The 22,337-nt window shown below is 38.7% G+C and overlaps 1 protein-coding gene across 2 annotated transcripts in view; it reads left to right on the plus strand.

Moving 5' to 3' along the window:
- snap25a (synaptosome associated protein 25a) overlaps positions 1-22,337 on the plus strand; it is a 55,476-nt gene that overhangs the window by 16,726 nt on the left and 16,413 nt on the right. For both annotated transcript variants that reach the window (XM_038308550.1, XM_038308549.1), the window contains exons 2-4: positions 9,705-9,847; positions 11,503-11,544; positions 17,410-17,458. In XM_038308550.1, coding sequence (XP_038164478.1) covers positions 9,776-9,847; positions 11,503-11,544; positions 17,410-17,458 — 163 coding nt within the window. In that variant the 5' untranslated portion in view covers positions 9,705-9,775. The remainder of the gene's footprint in view (positions 1-9,704; positions 9,848-11,502; positions 11,545-17,409; positions 17,459-22,337) is intronic.

The raw sequence follows: 22,337 nt of genomic DNA on the forward strand, positions 1-22,337 counted from the left end.
AGACGTGCTGCGCCTGGTGCTCAAAACGCGCCGCGGGACCTTTTGCTGCGCCTTGACGCGCGTCAACCATTGACTTTGCATGTAAACTCGCTGCTTCTGTCGCGCCAGCTACGTCCAGTGTGAACGCAGCGTTAGTCATTCGCTGCTAAGCTCAAAACAACCGCGCCTGGCTTGACGGAGAAACCAGGAGAACAGCTGAGCATCTTCTTTAGCACCTCTTCAACCTTAATCTGACCCTGGAAACAATTCCTGATACGGATCAAACTGTCTGTCAAAATAAGCATAGCTGGTATACCTTAACCAAATATCTAACAGGTGAAAGCTGTCTAAATCTGCACTGATGGCCTATCCTGGTAAATTCCCCTCATTTTTCTCTCATTCAGCCATGTGACTGTGACATGTGGGGACTAATGGTGGGAACCAATGAATAAGTAATGGTTCTGGACTTCTCTGGTTAATAATGCAAGCCGTTTTCCCTAGAGCAGGCCACTGAGATGTCACTGTTATGTTTAATGTGGGCCCCTCTGTAGAAACCTCTAGCTCTTTTATGAATGTTGCATTGCTTTACTTAGTGATGCCCTCCAGCTCATTCTATGGGACACCAAGACCTCCCTTCACCAGAGGGGTTAAAATTTACCCCACTGAGTTTGGGGTCGCCTTCAAGTAGGAAGGATGACCAGACCTGAGGATCCTGTAGTCTTAGGTAATGGGTCTATGAATAAAAAGATCTACTGTTTTTGACTTGTTCTTCATGACAGAGCAGAGCTTGCTTTCATGGAGCAAAGAGCAATTTAGCAGAGGAGCCTGAAAGAGCTCACTTTCAACCACCTTTTATATCAGAAGTTGTTACACGTATTAATTTTGGTTAGTGTAAGGCCGCAGATCCAGGTTTATTGCATATGTTTTCATTAAGATCTACATCTGGGCCGCATCAGAAGCTTTGTTCTGTCCAAAAACCTGCATTAATCTGTGCTTTGAATCATGGTCTCCTCAGAACACCCCGTTGAATCATCCACCTGTTGATTGAAGGTGAAAACGATGGACTTATAGGGGACTTCCAAACCAGAGCCTCAGCATTATACTACCTTCTCCATGCTTTACACTCTCAGTTGGATCTCTTCAAATTTACTTTGTGTCCTTGTGCTCAGATATCTCAGTCTTTGTCTCCCCTAACCATAAAACTTTGCTCCAGACGTCATGTGGAACTCTTTGACATTTATAAGGTTATTGACTTTATAAACCGATGTGGTCATTCCCACAAATATCTTGCATCATCCAGGCTTGAGTTAGAAGCAGAATAGGAGCGACTTCTCACTCTAATCACAGCGAAGCTCTGTATTATTTATTCAAAACAAAATCAAGTAAATATTTGTAGAGCTTAACTAAGGTATTTTAATATGAAGCTTACAGTAGGTAAGAAGCAAGTGAAACACGCACATAAATACGACTAACTCATCTGACAAAGACCTGATGTTTGTCCTTGAGAAAATAAATCTCCTCAGAAAGGCCCAGTTAGAATGATTCATGGACAGAATCATCTTTCTGTTATTAAATGCAACATAAAATAGTAAAATACCAATTAATGCAGCATGTCAGCGTTTCAGTAAAATGAAATGCTTTGTGCTCAATTCTGTGTCTAACAAAATGTAAACTACAAGGAAGAAAAGGAAATATTGGTAGAAGAAGAGATTAAACACATGATAGGCAGAGATGCTGAAATGATTGAATGAGAATAGAATATCTGATTCCCCCTGAGGAAATATGAGGGGAACAGAGACATCTACATATCTGTCTGAATAGTTCCTGTCATGATTGGAGTAAACCTTGAGATAGATGAACAATGAGCAGGAAAAATAAATATTCTATGGAGCCCATAAATTATTATGAGTCATGCAAACAAGGAATGAATGAGCATTAATTCTTTATAAACAAGATTGTTCAGAAAAAGCATTGAAGCTGCACCAAACTCCCCTTTAGAGAATTTCCCCATATGTTTTATTTTATTTTTCGTCTCTAAGTAAATGTGTTATACCCTATTATAGTCCGCACTGATGATGTCCACCTATTTTATCAGCTGTCCATTTGTGCAGAAGGAGAACGAACCACAAAGATGCTTTAAGTCCCGTGTTAAGTTAGGAGAAATGAGGGATGATCTGGGAAGCCAGGTCAGCTGCCGGTGTTAAACCACTGCAGTAAATCAGTCAGCAGTCGTTTCAGAGATTTTAGGAAAAGATGCTGCAGAGGAACTGGAACCCTCACTTCCAAAGCTCCTGATATCTGCTTTAAAGACTGCGACACATCGGCCGCAGCCTTACCTAAACAGTCATACAGGCCTGCAGGTGGAGGGTCGGTTTTGATGATTTGCTTCCTGTTCACTGCAGCAGTCCGATTCCCTGGACACAGGCCAATGGTTTTGAATTTTATTAATTAATTCTGTAAAACTGTCACTTTACATTGCACCAAATGCTAAATGGGCTTATTTTAATTTCACGCTTTTCTAGTCCTACTGACATTCAAAGGCGCATTCACTCACAGACTCAGTCATACGTTCAAACCCACAACTTTTCGACACCCAGACAGCTACTCGTCCTGTAAATCCACCATACAAAAGGCTTAGATTTGAAATTAGGAAACCATTAAAAAATGATGTTGTTTGTAACGTTTGTGTTTAAGAAAAAATCTCTGAGGGACTAAAGGGGACTTTTAAGGTGGAGAATATAAAGTTTATTTAATTCTAAAATTACGTAAATATTTAATACCTGCTTTATTTTTAGAGACATCTGTGCGATCAACATTAAAAAGCTTCCAATAACGTTTATAGAGTTGTATAAACCATTTAGGGCTCAATCGCATAAACAGATAAAGTTGGATGATAAATCTAGTGCAGTTTTTCACACTCGAGTTCGTGCATCAGTCTGAGTTGGATTACTGTTGTCCTTGCTTTGAAACCAGCCAGCTTACGTATACACAAGTTTTTTAGCCATAGAGTTTAAAGTTTGGAGTCTTTACAGTTCAATTCTAAGTCCTCTATCATGTATTTGCTTTTCACATGAGTTCCCCTGTTAAAAGGGGGAAACTACAGGTTCCTCCTGTTCATTGTTTTCCACTTTTATGACAATGAGAGGCAAGAATAGACAAACATCTATGTGCAAAACAAGCTAGCAAAATGACATTTTGCATGCTTAATTTCTGGGTCAAATCTGAATTTAATGGGCTTTTAAGAATTAGACAAAGTTCCCTTTGTTTTTGCTTATCCTCCATATGTACCATGGGTACTTGATCAAGTAATAAATGCAACAGGAAGTGCTTTCTAATGTCTGAGGGACTAAAGGGGAGTTTTAAGGTGGAGAATATAAAGTTTATGTAGTTCTAAAATTACGTAAATATTTAATACCTGTTTTATTTTTACAGACATCTGTGCGATCAACATTATAAAGCTTCCAATAACGTTTATAGAGTTGTATAAACCATTTAAGGCTCAATCGCATAACCAGACAAAGTTGGATGATAAATCTAATGCAGTTTTTCACACTAGAGTACGTGCATCAGTCTGAGTTGGATTACTGTTGTCCTTGCTTTGATACCAGCCAGCTTATACACAAGTGTTTTAGCCATAGAGGTTAAAGTTTGGAGTCTTTACAGTTCAATTCTAAGTCCTCTATCATGTATTTGCTTTTCACATGAGTTCCTTTCCCTGTTAAAAGGGGGAAACTACAGGTTCCTCCTGTACATTGTTTTCCCCTTTTATGACAATGAGAGGCAGGAATAGACAAACATCTATGTGCAAAACAAGCATGCAAAATGAGATTTTGCATGCTTGAAATCTGGGTCAAATCTAAATTTAATCGGCTTTTAAGAATTAAATAAAGTTCCCTTTGTTTTTGCTTTTCCTCTGTATGTGCCATGGGTACTTGATCAAGTAATAAATGCAGCAGCAGCGCCGGTCCTGCTGAGAATCAACAGCACACAGAGGCTTCATATAGCTAGATGCCTCATCACTCACAGCTTCTATAAATATGCTTAAACCTAATTAGGCATCTTTCACCTGAATGTTTCTTTTTAATTTCATGACCCTCTGTTTTGAGTCCTTTTTATCAACAGGAAGCTGATTTAGATCACAAACCTGTCAACTCTTGAGCACTAGTAGCCTATTACTATATAGGAGGCAAGAAAAGTCAGCAATTAAACCATGCATCATTTCTAAAATGCATTGCACTGCATAGAGCTTTTAGGTGCGGAGTCTGTGTCATCCTGGACAGAAGGCTTCGCCCACCTTGTTATGATGGAGTGAGCAGTCTGCTTGATATTCTGCCTCAGAGCTCCAGGTGGACCCTGAGTGGCTGCTTCACCCACTCGCATCCAAAGATGTTCAAACAACATCTGATGGTTGCACACTTGAAGCATGCGTGAAGGATCTGAATCTGTTTATTTGTGTTGCGACGCCTGTTGTGCCGTGATCACACAGCCTTCCTCCGTGCAGACACGGCGGCATTAAAAGGCCGGGTTTCTGACGTGCAAACAAAAGGAGTCAACGAGGAATTCTTTCCAACACCTTTAGCGTAACTTTGATTATTTTATATTTCAGCTAAAATACAAAAAAATCTGTTCCCCCTAAATTAATACTTGAATTCACCTTTTGAATTATCTGGTCGCATCTTTTCTCTCTCTTCAGGTGATCATTTACTGTTCTTCTGGTGAAGTCATTCGCTTCCTTAACTACAAAAACCATCCTCTGCTGACTTTGACATCTGAAGCTTCAAGAATTGCTCATTATTCGGTTCACGGTAACAAAATGTCAAGTTTTATCTAATAAAAAAAGGCTCTCCTGAACTATGAACCTGTTGTCCTGCCAAATTACACAAAGCTGAAGTTTTCATTGGATATTTTCCATCAAACCATAACATATTCTCCTACCCTCTGCAAGTTGTATAAGGAAGCAATGATTTTGTCTTCCCGACATTTTAGTTCAGACATCTGGAGAATGACGGCACATAGAACAAAACCTGTACAAAGCAGGAATTCCCCCAGATCCTTTAGTGTTACATCAAGCCTCTGGCAGCCTCTCTGATCAGTTCATGTTGTGTTTTAATCAATTATTTTCAAATGGCCAGTTTCCTTAATGTGTCCCTTGTACCATATTCGCCTCATTAATGTCCCTGCAAACTATGGCTCTGGGCAGAATCCATCTAAGAAAGCAGAACATTATCTCAGGTTGAATGCTGAAGTTAAATGCAACTGGGTTTACAGGCTTTACGTCACATTAAAGCTTTTAAAATGTTTCACGTGACTTTCGCTGGTGCAGTGAACAGAGCCCATCTGCATACATCTGTGTGGACAGACTCAGACCCACAGCTGCATCATAATGATGAAAGCGTCACACAGCGCCCGGGGTTTTCATTCACAAGACAGTTTATGTAAATGAAGCTGAGCTGGAGACCACTGTTTCCATGCAACATGCATGTTCCGGTTCTCCCTGCTCTCTCAGGCCCCCTGCTTCATATCAGCGACGCTGGTTACATAAACCGTAGAGGGCCTGGATGCCTGAATGTAGCCAGATTTCAGAGGCACTGAAGAAAGAAGCAGCGTCATCGCCCGCCCCTGTCGTTACATAACTCAAATACAGGCAATTAAGTTTTAACAGGCTGCAGTGACCTTTTGCTTTAGATCCCAATCAAAAGCTGCTCATTTTGCATCTTGGCTTCCCTCCACACTGAAGAGGCTGAGAGAGAGAGAGAAGTAAAGAACAAACTACACGTCCACCATGTTTCCACCTGATAAATATTGTCTTGGTGAGATCAATAGTTGCTAAATCCGAACCAATGTATCATAAAAATATATACTATTGGTCGAGTAACGCTGGACTATCTGGCAGAGTGAAATGGCTTCACAGAGACATCAATCTACGGATCAAACTGTTGACCTGTACGCCTTTAACCAGAAGGCTGCTCCGTCATCCATGAAACGTCTCCACTCAGAGGAGAGAAATTCCTCCTGAGAGCCGCCCTCTGATTTACATTCTGGACAGCCCAACCAAATGTTTTAATTCCTTTATAGAGTTAATGCCCTCACAGAAAGCCCAGCCATCAATGGCTCACTGAGAAGGAACATTCATTTTGCTATATACATTAATTTAAACCTGTTCACATTTTGTCTTAATGCTAGCAAAAAACAGACCTCAGTAAATTTTAATGTGATCTTAGATGATCAACACTTCAGAAATATTCAAAAATGAGCAAAAAGGTATTCAATTGTGTTTTATAAACTTTGGTGATTCACGTTATCCTGCAAGCTTGTCTGGTTATGTCTGGAAAAATAACCATATATTTCCTTTTTACTCTTTGCAACGTTTTGGATGGAGAGCATTGTAAACATTTGCTACCACTCTTTATCTTGAGCCTCAGTTTTGACTAGACCATTCTCACAAATACATGTAAATCATTCCATTGTAGCTCCTGTACAATTTGGGCTGATATTAACCCAGAATGAGAAGCTCTCAGTCCCAAGTCTGTTGGAGCCTATAACTGGTTTTCCTAACGTATCACTTTGCATTTAGCTCCTTCCGTCTTTGCAATGACTCTGAACAGCAATGCATGCACCATATCTATATATTTTTTCTCTTTTAGCATGACAAAACACAAGGAATCAATATTAACATAAATCATACTGCTCAAAGGATTTACTGATCTACATCCAAACAGATACAATGTTCAGTCCTATTTTTAATCCACAGTGATTATTTTAATGTTAATGAGCTGTAACGCCAACTGAAAGCTGACTGGACCTTTCTCTCAGGTAGTATCTGGTCTCGTTTTATGATGCCTGCTGGATTTCATCGAACTCCAGTAGGATAGAAACCAAACCTGTGGACAATTAAATGATTGGAGCCACTAACTGCTATGGTATAACCTTTTTTATTATTATTATTATTAAAGGCCCAGGGCTTTTTAATAGTTATGGACCACTACATAATAATAATTCAAGTTGTCTTGAAATATATGTTATACTCAACTGATTTAATGAATATTAGTATATTTATTACATTTTAAGGCCATAAATACTCATTCCATTGGCAGATATTGGCAGAGTAACCTGCTCAAATTAAGGGAAAATATTCTTATTTTAAGAAAATTTTACATAATTTCAGTTCAGTTTTTGTATAGCAGCAACAGAAAATATACAACAATCCCATCAGTATATTAACAGATTACACTGTTAACACCTTACATTTACGCAAATGTTTTTTTATAATAAAAATCTGCCATATTCATTACCAAAAATTCATTGTTTCCATTCACTGCCCAGTAGGACACAGCATCCACCAGCATCACTCTCCATTTCTGATTTACAGCTACGCCTGAGTGGCCACAGACCCATGGGTCCTTTTGCTCCTGACTTTTTTGTAACCCTGTCATCAGCCGTTACCCTCACTCTGACATTTATGGCCGGTAACGGTGAGCGGCTTGACCTCTTCACCTGATGTGAACAGGATGACAAGGAGGAACAGGAAATGGAAAAAAGGAAGAATCACGCTGCCGGTTATTAAAATCATAAACACAGACCTGGTGATTGGTGCTCTGAATACACAAACCTGATCCCTCCGCTGTCATTGTGTGCACAGGCAAACAGGCGTGCTGCTACTCACACTTCCAGAACATCCATTTTGTTCTGAGGACGTTGGCAGAGTGAGGTCTGCTGATTAGAGCAGCATGATTTCATTTACGGCCCTAAAAAGAGGTGCTGAGAAACACAAGATCTAACCTGTGCTGAAGTCATTACAGCTTTTTTCACTACATTAACATTTATAACAGCTATCTCAGTTTGTTAGATTACAATAGAAAAAGTTATTTCTTTCAGCAACACAATTAAAAAAGGAAAAATATCTGTTGTTGAGATCAATCGCACAGAAGGATATTACGCATTTTGCTATATTAAAGCAATTCTAATGAACCTTCAGTTTTGGTCAATTTTGGCTCCCCACTTGTGGACAAAAGCTGTATTGTTTAGCCTGAAGACAGCATTTCTCACTTGCACAAATGTGGCTGTGTCCGAATGTCTAGTGGATAAAAGAGTAGCGGACTCAAAATTTCCCATAATGCACTTTGAAAAGAAGTGTGCATCCATGGTGACTAGACAAGCAGATACACCCCAGAATGCTTTGCAATAACTTTCCTCGCAAAGCATCATGGGGTTGTTTTTGGGACGAGAAAGAACAAAGATGGCGCAAAGAGCTGGAATCGCATGGTAAAAGTAGTGATCATCTGTCTGAACTGTCAGTTAACTGAGTCCAATATATAGTCCCCATTCTATATAGTGATGGAGGGGTTAGGGTGGATGTTCGGACACAGCCACAGTCTCTCCGGGAAATTCAGGCTGAATCCCAAACCGGCCCCTAACCACTTCTCCTATGCACTAACCCTTCATTTGCGGAGTCTCGCGAAGTGTCGTCCATATAAAAGTAGTAGTAGTAGTAGTGGGTAGGGCGAATGGACTAACCAGTCCTTAAATAGCGAGTCTGCACTGATGCTGTCTCGCTATTTAAGGACTGTTTAGTCCATTTGCCCTACCCGCTACTACTACTACTACTGTCATATGGACGACACTTTGGCAGTGAGTGTAAAGGCAACCAAGTGGCAGAGGAAACTTGCATTTAAAAGTAAGTTCTGCTGGTTTACCGCATCTTCGTCACACTGATCACAAGGTAGGAAAAAGAAAAGGGATGTCATTGATCCCAACAGGGAAGGTCCTCCTTGAAACAGATTTATTTGACTGTATACATTTGTTTTCAAAAAGGGGGCATAGCAACGACTGGTTCCTTTTACATTATAGGGAAGAGGCTATCCCAATCTCGATTATACCCCACCCTCTTCCACAGCTGCGAATGTGACTTCATTGGGAGGTTAGTTAAGGGTTAGTGCTTAGGGGGCGCTTTAGGATTCAGCTGTAGTCACATAGACTCCTCTCTTTATAAGGACGGAGGAAAAGGGGAAGTGACGTATTTGTAGGAGTTTTGTGTGGCAGTTGTTTTGTTACTGCCACTCTCTTCAAGTGTCAGTGCTGCTGAAAGCGATGCAGGCCCCTCAGGTAATGAAAGGGGTGTCAACTAGTTGATTTATAATCACAAAAGTTATGAAAATATTTTATGAAGGTTGAAAAGTTACTCAGTGTTGGTTTAATATAGAGATTAATGAAGCAAGATTCTTTAAATTAAAAGCACTTCCTGTTAGATTCATTCAGGTATATGCATTAGTTTGCAGCCCGTGCTGCTGTGCTTGTTTGTGCATATTTCTGTTAATAATAGAATAAACATTACATGCATGCAACGCGTTGCTGTATGCAATGCATTGCTGTTTGCAATGCGTTGAAATATATTTTGCGGTAGCGATGATAGACAACAGTGTTGCAGGGTCAAAGGGACAATAGATGTCGTGATTCTGACCTGTGCTTAAAGAGTGATGACTTGTAAACACCTCTGTCTCTTTTTAACCTAATCCTATAAAAATCCTACTTAATCCTACCTTATAATCAGCCGCCTGATCCTGTTTTATTTACTCATTAATCCTTTCTCAGGTTAAGCTGCACATTACACAGGTACTTGGGGATATTCCAGTTCCTTTTATCTTTCAGTTTGCAACTTTTTTGTCTTAGAGAAAGGTCACAAAGGCCACAGCATTCAGCTAAAAACTTGAAATGTTTCTCTCTTCCAGCCCACCCCTGATTCCCACTAGGATCTTCTCTTCCCTTTTGGAGACCCTCTCCACCCCCACATCCAGCAGCCATGGCAGATGACGCGGACATGCGCAATGAGTTGTCAGATATGCAGCAACGCGCCGACCAGCTGGCTGATGAGGTGAGAAGAACACACTCGCCCAGTTACAGCTGTTCAAACTGTGCTACCATGAGTACAAATCCATAAAGATGGGATTTGAGAGCCTGAATAAGCAGAGCAGTGATGGCTTATATTTATGCATAAAAATAGTGCATCATAAAAAATTTGAATATTACTTTTGCCACTTAATTCAAACAGATAAATTAATATAGAATTATCAAAGTGGAAGTAAATATTACAGATTTTAATTTATTTATAATGTTAATAGTTTAGACAAAAGTAGTAAAAACAAAATACCTTTGCATTCCATGTATTCTATTTTATGACATATAAAAGGCTGCTGACTAGCCAGCCATCCAACAGACGGGAAGGATGTTACAAAAGATTCCTGCTTGTCAGTGTTGTTTTCAAGTATATGATGGAAAGTTGAGTGGTAAGAAAAAAATGTGTTTTCAAAAATGAACTTAATTGGATAACGCCTGCTTTGAAACAGATTTACAGAAAGAGGAGTAAGATGGGAATCAATGCTTCAGGAGCTACTTTGCACAGATCAATCCTGTTAGAAATGACATATTCCTCATATCAAACTATTATAAAACTCCCAAAAATGTCAAACGTATTTTATCTGAGCAATGGAGAAGAAGAATTGGACTTTTGCCAATGTATTATTATCCACTTTTGGGATGAGATTAAAATTTGTAAAGGGTCATGTCTGCAGGAAGGATGGAGAACCACATAATCCATTCCACTAAAAGTTTTTTAAACCCAGTGATGGTTTGGGGAGCTGCCTCATCTGCTGGCATTGGACCAGTGGGATTTAGAAAGTCCAAAATCAATGCAGCCACCTACCAGGACATTTTAGAGCGCTGGCCATAAGAGACACCAGAGCCAACAATGCAGAGGAGCTGAAGGTTACTATCTGAGCAGAACCACCGGCTTATTGCTTTCATGCTTGGCTGCACTGATGCAGTAATTCATGCAAAAGGTGGTCAACCAAGTATAGATTGAAGATAAATGAAAATACTTTTAATCACTCTGACATATCTGTCGGAATGATTCTTTCCTTATTTATCTTATATGATATTATAATTTTCAAAGAGTTTAAATTCTGGGTTCAAATAAAGGCTACATATAACACAAGTCCATATAATATATTAGTTTCTTTTTTTATGCGTTACATAAGGATAAAAGTATTTTTTTATCTGTGGTGCAGTCTCAAAAAAATTCTGCAGACATCTAAGTGCTCGATAGTTAGAGAATATTGATGTATGGGAGCTCCTGTCTGTTCTCTGTGTCAGACAGAGAAAGAGAGTCTCTATCAGGACCCAGAGCAGATCGGCCCAGAGCCCTCCAGCTCCACATATGACTCACTGTGGCACAGCTGAGCAGAATATTAAACACACACACGTGCATCGGCACAGAGCATGCACAAAATGGCGGCAACACAGTAACACTTTTCCTGTCTTTAACATTAAGAGGCTTTTAGATCCTGACCCCCCACTTCACATCAAAAGTGAGGGAAAAAATAAAAACTGCGTTTTTAATAATGGCTCATATTGCATTGCTTAACCCGATTCTACTGTATATTACGTGTTGCCGATGCATTGATTGTATGTAGTTTTAAGCAGCTAAGTGACTTGAGATGGATAATAATCTGATCTTTCATTTCCTTACAGTCACTGGAGAGCACTCGCCGTATGCTGCAGCTGGTGGAGGAGGTAAGAAAACCCCCACTTTGAATAACTATCCCCCATCCATGAAGAATGATGACAGAATGTGAATAATAATAAAATGGGGTAAAATACAATAAAATGCATTCTGGTTTAGTGTAAAACGTTGATAGTCCTATGCAGCCAAATCTATTTTTTCAGAGGAAACGTGATAAAAATGACTAACTTTGATTCATGCCTCTTGTTCCTGAGGATCTCCTTATTTGAATATTTATAATCAGAAACCCCTTTTTTGTCTTGTCTTGTTGTCACAAGCTTTAATATATATATATATATATATATATATACAACAGGATTGTATATAACAGATCAAAAATAGAAATTAAAGTAAGGTTGTAGTTTATGTTTAACCACATTATTCTGAGATTCCTGAATATAAACGTGTCTGAACTAATCTCGATTCTTTGAGGTTTGTTAGAGATCATTAGAGAAAAAAAGTTAAGAGAGAAAGGGAGGGAAACTTTAAAGAGGGCTCTTTTATTAACCAATACTATCCCACAACCATTTTTACTGTACTCCACAACTCTGTGCTTTTCTGCACACCCAAGGAGGAATATAGTGACAAATGCGTACTCTGTAGGGAAACTTTTTTTTTTAAAGCAAAGAGGTTCTTCTTGGTGTTGATGGAAGGAATATTGGAGCAGATCATACTTAAAATTCCTGAAGAGGAATATGGAGGTTTACCTTCAACCAGTGAAACAAGAGGAAACATCCAATCAGAGCTACAAAGTGTTAACTTGGCAGTAAGCTAGATTGAAATGTGTAGAACTGAGTGGAGTTTGATGCCAATCTGTGACGGCTCCGTGACAAAGAGGGACGTATAGTACAATACTTCAGGCTGACTGGGTGATGTGCCAGCTAGTACCCACCTTCCATAATACGCTTTCAGCCAATCGTAGCAGCAAATCTTGACGTTTCGCAAGCTGATGTATCAAACTTTTTCCAAATCCTGTCGGAAGAAAAGCACACACATCTTTCCTATCTACAAATGCATAAAGTGCTTCTCTTTGCTTCGCTATTTTAGCTAATACTGAGTCAATTGCGTTATCAACAGGTGAGTCCTCCAGCGTAGTCGTATTTGTAACGCCCCGACAAGGCCCTTCTAAATGTCCTCATTCCTAGACTGTATGTCCCACCCCAAAAAACACTGCTGGCATGTCATTGGTCCAACTCACTAGAGGTTCAGAGATGGACGTATTAGTGGGAGTCTTTCAAGATGGACTTGTTGTGAGACTGAAAACTCAGATCTTGCAGCAATCCAGCTTGCAGTGGAAGGTTAACAAAGTGTATCCATGTCTCAAAATGGCCTAGTCAAAGTCCAGGTGTAAATTTGAGAAGAAAGACCGAATTATTGTTGTCAATCGAAGGTTTTCATCCAGACTGAGCTGTTCTGCAAAGTGAAATGATTATAAGAGACATACTTTGATAGATAGCGGTGATGGCGACATGGGAGGCTGGAGGAGTCACCTTGATCAGGGCTGTCGCAAATCAGAACCACAGATACTGAGGTTTGTGGTTTTATTGGGAAAATACAAAGTATGTGAATATCTTAGCTGTGAAAATAAGAAATAAATGCACCTTTATGGATAATTTGCTTCAATTCCCAACATGTCTGAGAATAACAGCAAAGGAGAGTGGTACAAATTTCTAAATAAAAGCCTGGATTAAAGTTTGTTTCCTATCAACGTAAAAACAAAAAGGTAGATCAATGTTTAAATGTCAAGAAGATAATGATCATCTCACTAATTAATGAAACAAATTCAGTATTTTTTTCCTTTTATTATGCTGAGGTGTGTGTATCTTTGACTGCCGTCTCTGAGTCAACCGTGACTCAACTGAATGATGGCGTGAATAACACATTACAGGAAATGAGCAGACGTCAGAGGGAGATAAGATGAACACACACACACACACACAGATTCAAGAGAGAGCTATTGAAAGCACTAGTACTGGTAGGAAGATGATACCATTATCCACTGAAGGGAATACTGCAACAAGCAAACTGAGAAAAAGGGCGTAAAGGCTGTAGGCAGCTGGGGTAGAGGTGGAAGAGTTACTCAGTGCAGCTCTCAAGGTTAGAAAGATCATAAATGGAGATATATCATTAAAACACAATAACAAACTGTGCTGCAGGCTTGGAGGAGCAAGAGACAAAGTATTGGAGTTAATTACACTTGACATCCAAAAAAAACACCACTCTCAAAGACAGCCTTCACTAAATAATGAAATTAGATGAAGAATAATTAAATCTAGCACCGCCTGAAGCTGTTTTTATTGCCATTATATCCTGATTATCTTATTTGCGTTGTTAAAAGAGAAAAAATGTTTTCTTCATGTTTCCTTCCATGACTAAAAATATATATCTACTTAAAGCTTTAAGACTTTAAAGAAGAGTTAAGAAATGTGAAAGAAATGATTGTGGTGGATCACTGACACCAAGTTTACACTAGAAAAAATCGAAATCTAGATAATTCATTTATTATTAAAATAATTGCATTTGTTCTTGGATTGAGGAGGTAAATAAGACATTTTATCAGTGGAACAAGACAACTTCCACTTAAAATAAGAAAACACAATTGTTTTGTCTTATTTTAAGTGCATATTATCTATTTATCTTATTTTAAGAGTAAAAATACTCATTCAGTTGGCAAACTATCTAATTTGCCTACTAAAATTAAGGGTAAATACACTTAATTTAGGATATTTTAACTTATTTCTAGATTACTTTTCAAGTTTAGGACTTCCATGACCTGAGATTTCTTCTGGAGGCTGGGGTCATTATTTTGTTTTGTTGTTGTTTTATTATTTAAACATGTGATATCTTATAAAAGATGTGGGGCAGATTTTTGTCTGTTTATTTCAGGTCAGTTATTTCTATTGATGCCTGTGGAGCAAGAAATAAATCAGTCAGACATCTATTAAGTCCTTCTTTATACTGGTTGACACAACTTTGTGTCAGAATTTTGTAATATTACTCTTACATAATATGTATGAGTCCCTCGCAGTATTTGGAACAGCACAGTGTCTGCCATTAAGAGAATGGTCCATTTTCTAATGTTAGCTAATGAACATGTGCTGCACATGTATTTCTTATTTTCTAAAATAATAGATCGTTTCCAAACCCATAAACCTTTTTAATCCATGAAATAAACCCCTATGGCCAACTTCTTGGCTTCAGCTGTCAGATGTTCTACAGTCAGCTTAAGAAGTTTCTCTCAGCAGCTTACAAGTTAACTTCTCCTTTTTGGTTTACAAATCTATTCAAAACATAAATAAGAAATAAGAAATTCAGGCCTCAAAGATGTTGTTGAAAATAAGGGTAGAGATTTGCAAACTAATCATTCACTTTATTGTATTACGTAAAAAGATGCTATGCTAACAGTTATGTGTGTTTTTTTATTATTATTATTATTATTCTGGCACAAGTATTCTGAAAACCTGAGTCTGTGCCCAGTGACTTCATTGAGCATTTACACATTTACAGCCATAGCAGATGGTGATTGATAGGAATGCATCTTATTTAACAGTTATAACAAGAAGCTTAATTTGCACCAAGTTCAGTTACTATAATCTCCCAGTGGTTTTAAATTATTACATGCCTATGGCAAAACATGGTGCAACCCTACCTGTTTACCAACCATCAATGTTTTGCCGTACTTTTGACACAAGGCCACATGAGATGGCTTTACATTGAAATCATGAAAAGCCAAAAAGAAGGAAGACATTTTTTTTTCTGTTGGTTGTTCTGTAAATAACCCAAAATCTAATAAAAGAAGACATTTGGGGGTGCATGTCTGTTGAAAAGATGCATTTCATTTTCTATTGCTTACCCATTTAATCACTGCATGCCTCACTTAACCTGAATGTGACAAACGTGCAGACCTTAACCCTCCCAATGAGTGATAGACCCAAAGTTACACTTTTGGTCATAACCAAAGCTAGCGAAAGAAAGAACGAAAGCATAGTGTATATTTCCTACTCCTTGATCACAGCTGAGCAAGAATTGTGCAAAAATGTAGAAGTTACCTCTAACCAATAGCAAAAAGTGATCAACTTGAATTGCTTCTCTAATGATTAGATATGTGGAAACACCTCTGTTGATTTATTGGATCACAGATGATTGCCACATTTCTAAGCTGCAGAGAAGAGAGAGCGATTAAAGTATAAGATGTGAATGGACCTTAATGTTTTCTACACCATAAGTTTTTGTAGCAGATAAGCCTATCTGTTAGAAGTATTTTTTTCAGTTGATTGAGCTCAGCTCTTTGACATTTCAGACAATCATAGATGCTTCAGAATAAAGTCTGAATAAAAAAAGAAAACCAGTAGATGAATCAAAAGAGTAAACCTTTGCCAAGAGGTATGGATCATCTCATAGATCATGCTTAGAATTTAGCTAATAACTGGATGTTTTTCAGTCTGCAGGGGAAATATTACTGCTGTGGTATAATGTTTGTTCTTTAAAAGAAGTGTAGCCTTACCCTTGTTCTCATTGGTTTTATAGTTAAACTCTTAAGAGTATTCTTTAGTTTTTAAGCTAAACCCATTAAGGCCATCTAATTTGTGCACCTTTCAATCATTATCTGGCATGCTTATCAATTAGGTTGTTAATCTAATGATCTGATTTCTATCCTCAAGGCAAAAGACTTAAGTGAACTTAAATTACTTGTTAGGTTTAAGGTATGGATGCCTTCAGCATCCATATGCTCACATATTTCTTCAAAGAGGATAGCTTTAGCCAGGAGATGCAAGAAAATAAAGACACAATACAAAAAAACAAGGAAATCCAACAAAGCTATCTAATGAATACGTCCGACTTTGTACATAAGTGTAAGGTTTTTTTTTCCTATGCTTTAACATACACTTTCCAATGTGTGTTTTAAGGAACAAGTCTGGATAATAAAAACTTAAACTGGTTTCTTTATAATTTCAAAATTAAGATTTTTAGTTCCAACAACTGCCTTTCCTAAAAGGATTAATCCATGAAGGAAGGTCTTGGTGAGGTATGCAACAAATAATCTGAGCTACTGGGAATAATTCAGAGTTTCTTTTCTCTTAGTCTATTTATGGTAGACTGGATATAATCTGCTCTTCGTAGTGTAATAGATGTTTTTACAAGAGGATACCTACAGTTCTACAGTATTTAACACTGTAAGAGAATAATCTCCCATCTCTCCCTTATTGTCTGTTGTTCAACCAACATTTATTCAGACGCCTGAAAAACTTCAATTTACATATTTTTTTTAACACAAGCTGAGTCGTTCCTCTGACAGGTAGGAATATCAGCATTTTTTAGTGAAGCAGGCAGTCATTAGCTGAATCCGGAGATGGGGTTAAAGATTAGGGTGATGGGGAAGAGGGCTTCCAATCACAACGACTTTGAGCTCATCACCTCACATAAATCGACAAAGCATCAATAACAAAAAGGTTTGATCTTAAGATGCTACTAAATTGTTTCTATTGATTATGAGAAGGAGTTTAAAAAAAACTTTTACATGAAAATGTTTTCAGAAAATATGGAATAAAACGACAGACTGAGAGAAGATTGCTGAGGTTGTTCCTGAACTTACTGAAGAACATATTCAAGTTATATATCTACTTTTCTTGTGTAGGTCTTAATGTGAGTTTACTGAGGAGGCTGAAAGGGTCTGAAGCTTTAAAGTCATCACCATCATCCTTTGAAACTGTAACTTGCAGTTTATTCTGTAGCCTTTTCTATAGAAGAGACAGAAGTATTTATAAAAACTTGTGATTTTCAGGTCTATAGTTTTCAGGTTCTCATTCTCTTTGTTGACCTCTGCTTTCTCTGCCTTCCTTACCTTCCATCCGCCTCTTGCCTTCACTGGGAAATAGAGCAAAGATGCTGGAATCAGGACTTTGGTTATGCTGGACGAGCAGGGGGGTAAGTAGAGAGAATGAGTGATGCTCAATTTAATGTTTTTACTGTAAAAACCCTTTTTTTATTGAACAAAGTTGCCCTGCTTGTGTACATCTATAATTCTAATCAAATCTTAATTCTGTACTTTAAATGTTTTATCATAAACAAAAACTTTGGATGCTTTAAATGTTTCAAATTCAAGTGCTTGTTTTTATTCAAATGCATTCAAAACTAATTCATTTTTCTTTCAGTTTCATTTGCTTTTATTTTGACTTTCAGATTTCTTTAGTTCTTCTCACTGCATGCTTACTTGATCGATGAAGATTGGAATATTGCTTTCTGGAGATTTTCTTTCAGCTTCTTTTAACTTTTTTTCTACTTTGGTTCACAATTTTCTCCATGGTTTGCCTGACTGTTTTTCTTTACTTCATCCTTGTTTCTTAATCTTCTTTTATTTCAGCTAAGACAGAAAAAGAGAATTCTGAAAAGTGCCAAAACCCTTAACTGGTCTCATGAGGAATATTTACAGCACGTCACTGCAGTACCTAAACCTCCCACAGCTAAACATTGTTGTTGGATTAAATAGTGTCTCTGGGTCAGTTTTCCTCTTCACCAAGTTGTACCTGAGTTTTACAGAGATGTTTGGCCTGTTGTTCTTTTTCACTTTCAGTTTGTTGCTGTAAAAAAATCCCTTGATACTCATCCACCTACCAGTGTTTTCATAAAATCTGGGGATAAATTATCCTAAAATTATAACATTTCATTAATACTTTAATTTAGTTGTTTAGTCTTGTCTGAATATTATCATTACTCGTAAAGTGTAAATATGAGCCTCCATGGGTTGATTTGGAAAAAATCGTAGCATATTGGTATTTAGTGCCATCAATGTAGGGGGGTTCACTAAAGCTATTATGGAGGATTTTCATGATTTTATTTTAAAAGACCCGCCCTCTCCACAAAAAAATGCACATGCACAACCCTGTACCCGCTTCCGAGAGGGAACGTCTATCTAGCGTGCACGAGCCCATTTTTCCACTTGCCCATTTTTCCAAAAGTTGCTGTTCTCATAGCTCGTACAAGCTTACTGTGCCTGAACATCGGCTCTAATCCCTAAATCCCTCAATCACTATATAGAGCGGAGACTATATAGTGGACTTTACAGCGAACTCAGTTGACTGATCTTTCAAACAGGTGATTACAGCTTTTTGTTCCGATGGTCACGTAACTCCTCCATACCTGCGCCATCTTTGTTATTAGTCCCCGCTGTGAGGTAGTGATAGCCTATGGCGACAGCGGGCTGCTGTGACAGCAAATCCCATAATGCTTTGGTAGGAGAGCTTTCCACGCAAAGTATTATGGGATATATCTGCCTCTTCTGAGGCCTTTCTTCTCATACACTTCATAGACACTTTTTCTACAACGATCCTCTGCGATTTTCAAAGAACCGCGGTGAGAAAGGTGAGCTTCTATTACTGTCTGAAACCGTAGCTCACAACAGATATACAGATCTATATAGGTGAAAGTGCCCATTCACAGTAAAGCATAGCTGATGGGACGAGCACGTAGGACGGCCTTATGTAAACATATCACCAGAATAATTGACAATTAGGAGGACCACTTATTTAGATGATCCACCTGGATATAAAAGATCCTCCTCTATACCTTTAATAGGCCTTTAAGTGAAAACATTTCGATGTTTATTTATTGTAATGAAAAAGTAAATAATGGGCATCAGACATATAGCAATGGGTCACTATGGCTTTTTGCCTTATTTCCTCAGATAAGTAGCCCACACTGACCATCTGTTAACACCACACCACACTCTGAAGTCGCTGACCTTTAGAAAAGTCAGCTGATATGGATCTACCACTCTTCCTCAGCGTTTCACTATAACAGCAGGAGAAAGAGCTTGACCCATTTGCTGTTATGTGCTCATTAGGAAAAAAATCCCAGGGAAGGCGGGAGAAAGTGTCAAAGTTGAGCTTAGTGAAGAGAAGAGGGACAATTTAACCAGAGTCCTTGGACTGAAAATTGCACATTTCTTTAAAGCAGTTATAAAATGTCCCTGAAACATTAACTGATACTTTATCAATGTATAAGTTGCAAAATCTCCTGGGTAATTTATAACTAGGCAGGTAGAGACCAAACGAAAATGCATCAGTACAAAATGGTGAAGGGGCAAAACAACCAGCAGGATCATATTGTTCTTTTTACAGTTAGTGGTTTAGTAACAGCTCTCCACCATGTTTGCCTTGAATCATTTTACACAATAAAAACTTGCTAGAAATCATATGCAACTACAGGTCTGGTTAGAAATCACATATTCAAATCATCCTTAACAACGAGTAATGAGCCCAAGCTGTCTTTAACTTTTCTCTGATTGGTAGATAAAGATGCAAAGTTTTGAACAGATCTGACAACAGTTCTGCTACAGTATGTTGGTGTACCATAAGGGTAGAGAGAAAAGAACTGGATAACAGAAACGATCGATTTAGCTGGTAATGACAAACTATTCAACCTCTCGCCTTTCAGCCCACTTCCTGATTTGTACAATCCCTGGATGCAACTTGAAAGTGTAAAAAATTCAGTAGTTAAAATAAATTCAAGTCATTTGTACCAATCATTAATTCTGTATGAGGGCATCCTTAATTCTGTCAACACAAATGCCTCTAATGGGAATAAGCTGTAGACTTGCTGTGACAAACAATGCATTTACTCTAAAGCATACGACTCCCACAGCATGTCTGCACCTGTAAAGCAGCTATAGAGGCTGACTATATGGAATCTGAGGGGTATATTGTAATTAGATTTTCATATGATAGATGAGCATATTTTGGCAAAGGGGTTTGGTGTTAGCTTAAATCCACCTAACTAAGAAAATGGCATCAGTTTTTATATTTGCTTGATGTCTTTACCACTTTCATAAGTGCATGCCAACCAAGGGTTGAACAAATCTTTACAGTCAATGAACTGATTCCTGAATCCACTCCATATTTAACTGTGCCACCTGCTGTCACGCTCTAACATTTTATCTCTGTCCCAAAACAAATTCACTTGGAGAAATAGCTGCTAACTCTCCATCCACCACATCAGCATGACAACGCCTCCAACATCAGTAACTCAGAATGCAATCGCAGTCAGAAATCAGTCAAGTTGAGGAAATGCAACTCGGCAACGACACTCTGAATCAGATCTGTTTGACGTAAACTGATCTGTAGGAAAAAAAACCAATAGGATTGGCTACTTGCTTTTCTTTGCAAACATGATAATTATTATAAATCACAACCTAATTAACACTGAATACTATTTGCAGACTCTAAAGGGAAAAAAACAAACAGATTTTTAAAGTCAAAGATCTGATTTCAGAGCTAGTTTCAGTTGATGATTTAGCCTTTAAAAATAAGAAATCCTGACTTTATATGAACAACTGGAATACAGAATAAGGTGAGAGCTCAATTAATAAAAGAAAGGAATGTTTCTTATAAGGGAAACTAGTTTTAAACTAGACGAATAAGAACACATACACTATATTGCCAAAAGTATTTGCTCACCTGCCTTGACTCACATATGAGCTTAAGTGACATCCCGTTCCTAATCCATAGGGTTCAATATGACGTCGGTCCACCCTTTGCAGCTAGAACAGCTTCAACTCTTCTGGGAAGGCTGTCCACAAGGTTTAGGAGTGTGTTTATGGGAATTTTTGACCATTCTTCCAGAAGCGCATTTGTGAGGTCGCACACTGATGTTGGACGAGAAGGCCTGGCTCTCAGTCTCCGCTCTAATTCATCCCAAAGGTGTTCTATCGGGTTGAGGTCAGGACTCTGTGCAGGCCAGTCAAGTTCATCCACACCAGACTCTGTCATCCATGTCTTTATGGACCTTGCTTTGTGCACTGGTGCACAGTCATGTTGGAAGAGGAAGGGGCCAGCTCCAAACTGTTCCCACAAAGTTGGGAGCATGGAATTGTCCAAAATGTCTTGGTATGCTGAAGCATTCAGAGTTCCTTTCACTGGAACTAAGGGGCCAAGCCCAGCTCCTGAAAAACAACCCCACACCATAATCCCCCCTCCACCAAACTTTACACTTGGCACAATGCAGTCAGACAAGTACCGTTCTCCTGGCAACCGCCAAACCCAGACCCGTCCATCAGATTGCCAGATGGAGAAGCGCGATTCGTCACTCCAGAGAACGCGTCTCCACTGCTCTAGAGTCCAGTGGCGGCGTGCTTTACACCACCGCATCCGACGCTTTGCATTGCACTTGGTGATGTATGGCTTGGATGCAGCTGCTCGACCATGGAAACCCATTCCATGAAGCTCTCTGCGCACTGTTCTTGAGCTAATCTGAAGGCCACATGAAGTTTGGAGGTCTGTAGTGATTGACTCTGCAGAAAGTTGGCGACCTCTTCGCACTATGCGCTTCAGCATCCGCTGACCCCGCTCCGTCAGTTTACGTGGCCTACCTCTTCGTGGCTGAGTTGCTGTCGTTCCCAAACACTTCCATTTTCTTATAATACAGCTGACAGTTGACTGTGGAATATTTAGGAGCGAGGAAATTTCACGACTGGATTTGTTGCACAGGTGGCATCCTATCACAGTTCCACGCTGGAATTCACTGAGCTCCTGAGAGCGACCCATTCTTTCACAAATGTTTGTAAAAACAGTCTGCATGCCTAGGTGCTTGAATTTATACACCTGTGGCCATGGAAGTGATTGGAACACCTGATTCCAATAATTTGGATGGGTGAGCAAATACTTTTGGCAATATAGTGTACATGCTCACAACCAAACTTTAAGCTTAGCTAGATGTAAGCTAGATGTAATAAAGCTTACTAAAACCTTGATGAGTTAAAAAAATGAATGTATCTTCTCGTTTACATTTACAGGTACATGTTTACAGGTAG

The sequence above is a fragment of the Cyprinodon tularosa genome, unplaced genomic scaffold (assembly GCF_016077235.1).
Source record: "Cyprinodon tularosa strain WSP-4 unplaced genomic scaffold, ASM1607723v1 ctg64, whole genome shotgun sequence".
NCBI classification, from domain to species: domain Eukaryota; kingdom Metazoa; phylum Chordata; class Actinopteri; order Cyprinodontiformes; family Cyprinodontidae; genus Cyprinodon; species Cyprinodon tularosa.